The sequence below is a fragment of the Castor canadensis genome, chromosome 14 (assembly GCF_047511655.1).
Source record: "Castor canadensis chromosome 14, mCasCan1.hap1v2, whole genome shotgun sequence".
Classification (NCBI taxonomy): Eukaryota; Metazoa; Chordata; class Mammalia; order Rodentia; family Castoridae; genus Castor; species Castor canadensis.
In genome coordinates, this window is record NC_133399.1 from 86133032 (window position 1) to 86139990 (window position 6959).

At 32.7% G+C, this 6959-nt stretch overlaps 1 protein-coding gene across 2 annotated transcripts in view; it reads left to right on the plus strand.

Moving 5' to 3' along the window:
* Positions 1 to 6144, plus strand: part of Asb5 (ankyrin repeat and SOCS box containing 5) — a 41785-nt gene extending 35641 nt beyond the window's left edge. For both annotated transcript variants that reach the window (XM_074054934.1, XM_020162886.2), the window contains exons 3-7: positions 870 to 977; positions 1680 to 1830; positions 1998 to 2132; positions 4246 to 4437; positions 5531 to 6144. In XM_074054934.1, coding sequence (XP_073911035.1) covers positions 870 to 977; positions 1680 to 1830; positions 1998 to 2132; positions 4246 to 4437; positions 5531 to 5658 — 714 coding nt within the window. In that variant the 3' untranslated portion in view covers positions 5659 to 6144. The remainder of the gene's footprint in view (positions 1 to 869; positions 978 to 1679; positions 1831 to 1997; positions 2133 to 4245; positions 4438 to 5530) is intronic.
* Positions 6145 to 6959: the final 815 nt, after the last annotated feature.

A 6959-nucleotide genomic window follows, 5' to 3' on the forward strand; every position in this document is an offset into this window, starting at 1 on the left:
TCAATACATATATGTGTATATATTTGTGTGTGTGCATATATATATATATATATATTAGTGTAATGATCAAACCAAGGTAGGTAATGTTTCCTACCATTTTTATTAACATTTATTAATTATACATATATTTATGAAACACAGTGTGATATTTTAATATCTGCATACACTGTGAACTGATCAGATCAGGCAATTAATATTTCCATCTCTCCAATTAATTTATGCCTAGAAACTTCCAGCTCCAAAGCAAATGAAATTAGCATATCAAAGAAATACCTGCACTCATGATTATTTCAGCACTATTCACAATAGCTAAGATATGGATCCAACCAAATATTCTTTATCCATGAATGCATAAAACAGTGGTGGTACATACACATAAGAATATTATTCAGTCATAAAAAGATTAATGTGTGGCCATTTTCAGCAAAATGGATGGAATTGCAGCATATCAAGTGAAATAATCCGGACACAGAAACACAAATACCACATGTAAAAAAGCTTTTTTAAAAAGTTGATCTGAATGTAAAATAGTGCTTACTTCTGGCTTAGAAGAGTTGGGGGAGAAGCTGTAAAATGGAGATCAAAACACAGAGAGAAGGGATAAGTTCTAGAGATCTAGAGCACAGTGGAATTAGATAGATCACAATAATCTAGAAGATGTACTACTGACTAGAAGACAGGGGCTGGGATTTTTGACAACTGACTGACTCCATGGCATTTGAGCTAGCCATTCCTGATGAACTGAAAACTGAACTGGTTCACCTGAGAGTCTTTGATCTTTAAAATACATCATTCTCAAATGATACTTATGGAGTTGACTTGATTATAATTTTTTGCTCACCTTTCAAAATTACTGATGTCATATTTAGGGTTATAATGTAAATGCAGTAACCATCGACCATGTCACCCCCTTGCATGAAGCCTGCCTGGGAGATCATGTGGCCTGTGCCAGAACTCTTCTGGAAGCTGGAGCTAATGTAAGCACACCTTTTGAAACACTAACAATTTCATATCTACTGACTAAGAGAATCAAACAAAGTTCTCATTTTGCCTTTCTTTCCTTTTTAATTGGTAGTATTCAAAAATAACGGAACAAATTTGAAGCCCTTGCCTCAGCCTTCTCATTGCACTCTAGAAAGGATTTCCATCCATTGTCTAAATAGGTAGTATGCTGCATAATAATATGGAGCATTCTTTGGTTATTTTCTGCTTTTATGACTCTAAATAGCAATAGATGAACATCTTACAGCTGTAGCTTTTGCTGATCTTTTAGATGGTTTTTCTTTAGATAAATTCTTAGGAACAGAATGACCAATTTTGCCAGTCTAAACAGCCAACAGCAATGTGGCTTCATCATAGTTTTTATTACCATCACATTATTTTCTTCCTGAAATTTACTTAATTGTTCAATTGATTGTTTTACACTTGAATATGGGTTTTTTCATAAATTTCGCTGGTAGTATTCCCATTCTATTGAATTATCTGCCACATCTTATTTCTATTTATTTCTTGATGTGTTAAAGCTTTTATTGATGTGTATGAACTAAACATACTTTGTCATATTTACTGCACACATTTTCTGAATTAACAGATTGCATAATTTTTGAAGATGCATTAGCTAATTCAGGTATTCATGTATGATTTATGAATCTTATTCTTAGATTTTGGGTTTGGTTTAGGTCAATGCAATCACGATAGATGGTGTGACTCCATTATTCAATGCATGCTCTCAAGGCAGTGCAAGCTGTACTGAACTCCTTTTGGAATATGGTGCCAAAGCCCAGCTGGAGTCCTGCCTTCCATCTCCCACACATGAGGCTGCTAGTAAAGGTGACTATTATGGAACTAAGTGAAAAGGGAAAAAGTACCTGGTTGTGCAGTACTTTATTTATCTTTTAATGAATTACATTTTAGGGAGGAGTATGGGTTGAGGTGCAAGTGTAGGGGGGAGTTCAGCATTAAATAAAAGTAATCTAATTGTTACTTTCTGTTGGCAGGTCATCATGAATGTCTCGACATATTGATATCCTGGGGCATAGACGTTGACCAAGACATTCCTCATTTGGGCACTCCTCTTTATGCAGCTTGTATGTCACAGCAATTTCATTGCATCTGGAAACTTCTTTATGCTGGTACTTTTCTTTAAAGTATCTTCCACTCTGTCTACAAATATAAGCAATTATTTACTTTAAGTTTCTTTAAAAATTATATATCACATTACTAAAAAACTTTGTTATTATAAATATTCTCACTTGTAAGTATATAACAAATAAAAGGAACCTCATTCTTGATGAGAACACTTCCAAATTCACAGATGAATATATATAATCTATATTTTGCTCACAAAGCATTAGCAAACATCTAGTAATATAATAGAATCTGAAAACCCTTTTTATAAAAGTTCATAAAATTGGGATCCTCAAGGTTGAATATAATATTACTAAATATGTATATCTCTGTGAACAAGTGTACCTAAAACATTTAGGGATAGTAAATGCTCGGATAATTTTATCTTCAAGCAACCATAAAAACTCATGTAGTTCCCCAGACTTTGTACTTTTTGTCCCACTTACTTAAAAAGGCTTACTTCCCTTCTCACATACATGAAATAAACTCAGTTCGTCAAGGCTCAGCTGTAGCCCTGTGACACTTTCTTAACCTATTGAGATGACAGTGATCTGTCCCCACTGTACCAGCTGCTCCTTTTAGGGTATGGATTGTACTTCCCTCTGCCCCCGGTCTCTTTTCTTTCCCTCTCATGTTAGTGGAACTGAGAATGTGCATAAAATGAGAAAATGGATTTGTGTGAGATTTATTGTTTATGACAGTCATTTGACCACTAGTGTTATTCAGACATATGTATTTTGTAACACCTGTATGTGTTAGTGTTACTCACATTATCTTGGCTAAGCTATAAATTTTTTGCAAGCAGTGTATGTGTTAACTATTTCATTCTCACAATACCTAGAGTCTTAAGTATGAATTCTGGTAATAATTGTTGACAGATTATTTTCTAGCATGTTTTCCCCTAAATTTGGAATAAACAAAGAGTTTATGCTTCATTATCCTTTTTAATTTGGTAGGAATGTTAGTCATTCACCAAACATTTTATAAGGGGTTTAAAAAATACTGAAAAAGTGTTACTAGTAGTTGCTGGTAGATTGTTATTTTCAGGCCCTAGTCTCTTATAAAATTGACATAACCAACAAAGTTTATGATTTCTCTATGGAAATTTTACCACTGAATGTAATTTCTCTATTAAATGTTTTATATTTATTTTACAAATATTGAAAAATTACATTCATTGAAATTTGAAAGTAGCAGGAAGGCCATGAAGGAACTCTTAAAACGTACTGCTTCTTACTGATGTTGTTAATTTTACAAACAGTATCAGAAAATAGAGTTGAAAAGAACAAATGCATTTTTATTGGTAAACATTTCTTGATGTTATAATCATTTATTTCTTAGAGAATGGGGCTAGTACTTTTTACAATATTAAATGGTATTTATTCATTGCACATCTATCAAATGACTGCTATGTTCCAGGTCTTGCACTAAGATAAAATAACCACGCAATTGGTAATTTTACATGTACGGTTGTGTTTTTTTAATGTAAGAATTTACTCAAATTTTACTTTGCTACCGATATCATTACTTTGCAGACATCATTGAAGTGTTTTTCCACTTGAGAGACTCAGTATCTTTCTAAAATCATTGATTGAAGATATGTGAGAGAAAAATAGCAGGAAGATGTATTTACATTTTACCTAAATGGTTCACATATCTACACTTGTGAGTTTTCTAAAAGACCAAAGAGCTTTATTGCCTCAAAGTGAAAAGAATAAAAGTAATAAGCTCTTGAATAACTCTAAGTACTATCATTTATGATGAAAATATGTATGTGTGAACTTACTCATGACCATAATACTAATTAGTATGATTACTTTTGGGGATCATTTAAAAATTTATATATCTCTTTGGGATCTCTCAAGCATACAGAAAAATATTTGAGAAGAATATAACACCTCCTTATCCACATATACGAAGTTTAAGATTTTTATATATGTAGTGTGTAGATATGAAAAGTATATAAAAGTATGCACATATTTGTAAAGAAATAACTAATTACAGATAGAGTTGAGATTCCCTTTGTATTTGTCTTCAATTTCCTTCCCATTCCTCCCCGTCACAGACTGATCTAATAATTTTTTATTGTATTTGTCTTCATTCCCTGTTTTCATATAGGAGCTGATGTTCAGAAAGGCAAATATTGGGATACTCCCCTACATGCTGCTGCTCAACAATGCAGTACAGAAACTGTAAACTTGCTGCTAGAATTTGGAGCAGATGTTAATGCCAAGAACACAGAGTTTCTGCGACCTATAGATTTAGCTACATCTAACAGTGCAGTGGAAAGAATATTGCTTCAACATGAAGGTAAGGAGGATAGAGGAGAACATTTATAAACACAAAAATATATTTGCCAGAATAGTTGAAATTGAAAGGCTTTTTATTGACACGTAAAGTAATAGTGAAATATAATTTCGGATGTTTAGTGTAAAAGTAGGAAACTGGTCTCACATCTGTAATCCCAGTTACTCAGGAGGTAGAAATCAGGATTGTGGTTCAAGGCCAACAGGGAAAAAGTTAGTGAACCCCATCTCAATCAACTAAAAAGCTGGATGTGGTGGCACACACCTATCATCCTACCTTCGCAGGAAGTATGAACAGGAGGATTGTGGTCCAGGTTGGCCACTCTTCAGGAAATAAAGCAAAAAGGACTAGGACCATGGTTCAAATGGTAGAACGCCTGCCTAGTAAGCATGAGGCCCTGAGTTCAAACTCCAGTATTAACAAAACAAAATAGGTTCAGTCAATAAAGACGGTATCATGATAACTTAATTTTTTCATAATGTCTAAGTTTTCATATTGTTATGGTTAAATAAATTCAGCTTGTCTTGATGATGCATAATATGTTGTTCTGACATAAAATCTTCCAGTTCATATTTTGAAACATGGCTCATTTTATAAGGGCATGCACTTTCTCCTAAAATGTTGTAGAAACATAACAAGGGAAGATTTTCACACTTAACGTATTTGTACTAAAATAGAATCTGTTAAGCCTGGTTCAGAGACTATAATAAAATTTCTTTTAGCTTAAATATTAAATCTAATTTGAGGAAAACTATAATTTTAGAATTTCCATTTTTGGTAAATAACATTTCTTGGGACTTTTGATTTATATCTCCTTCAAAAAAGTGGAATTTATTTCTATGGCTTTTAATGCAACAATGATTTCATAATCCTGAAGATTATAATGTCTTAAAGAACATATATGAGTTGTATCTCAGTTATAAGATATCATAAGTAAAAGCAATATAAATTCTTATGTAAAATTTCCTAGTATAATGGACATATTAGGTTAGTTTAGTACAAAACATTATAGTTTTCATTGCTCTATTTTATTCATTTTGCAACACATAAAATTCATTTTGATTTTAATTACAAAATCATTCTTGTCTTCTTGTAGCTACTCCCAGCTCTCTTTGCCAACTTTGCCGACTCTGTATCCGAAACTACATAGGAAGATCAAGGTTTCATCTTATCCCACAGCTCCAGCTGCCAACATTACTGCAGAATTTCTTACAATATCGATAAAGCAGTAAAATAGCTCTACATTCTTGGAAAAATCAAAAATTTCTACTTCATTTGCGTAATGAATATTTCATATTAAAGTGTGCGAAAGATAGGGCAGAAATGAGTATGAGACCACCCAGGCAAGCAGTAGAATATCAATTTTCACTTTAAGTGTACTAGTTAATACTAATTTTATGAATTTTTATGTATTTGGATTATATGTTTAAAATATCTATATGTTATAGCTATTCCAATATATCCTCTTGTTAACTTAGGAAAAATTGAGGAATTCTTCATTTCAGAGTGGAAAAATTTTACTTTTTATTTAATTAGAAATTCCGTACTGTATTATATTTCAAAAGATCTGTATTCTCCAAATAATGGGTTAACTATAATTTTGGTCACTGTCATTGGTTATCTCTGTGTTTTTAATATTGATACATGCATTCAGTTTGGAAAACACTAATATGCTTTTTGAATAAAGATGATTCTCATTTTAAAAATCCACTATGTTGAACATGCACTTGTCATTATTACAATGATCAATTTAGAAAAGTCGCCCTCCTCCTTGCAAAGAACTCAAGTCATTTTATCACAGTAAATGGACCTGTGATAGAAACTCGTAGGACTAAAAGTTCACATTGAACTCTCATTCTGAGAGATAACTGCTAAGCCTATTTTAAGACCCTCTCAAGAGTGGCTTTTTCCTCCAACCTTCAGCCATTTTAGAAATTGCCAATAACTAGTGATTCCTGGACTGAAGAAAATGGACTTCATATGTAATAGATAAGGAGGCTCTGGATTACAGTCCAGGGATCAGCAGGTTGAGCCAAGGCTGGAGAAAATGGAAGATCTCCTTAAATCATGGAATTTTCAAAGAAAATAAAAAAAGAGGTCCCACTTATGAGAAAGGAAGGGTCTTGTCATCCAGTTTGAATAGCACTGCCTGGGACTATGGAGACCTTATAATATTGCCTTATCTATAGATCTTAATATCGTTGCTTCAAACTCTTTTTCCACAAAATGAGGGTTCAGAGTATACTGTATTTGTGAATGATAACTAAAGAGAATGCTATATAAAACAAGATGTTACTAAACTAGTCCTCTGCAAGCGTTAATATTATTTTCTTTAGCTTTAACTGTACTTGAGTGCAAAAGAAAACATAAAACAATTTTGTACATCTTTGATAACACACTATATTTGGGGTCTAGTATAGATTTAGAAATAAAATAATCAAAATACTTACAACTCTGCATAAAGTAAAATAAACATTTTTCCCTTTGGCAGTATTGGGGGTTGAACTCTGGGCCTTGCACTCGCT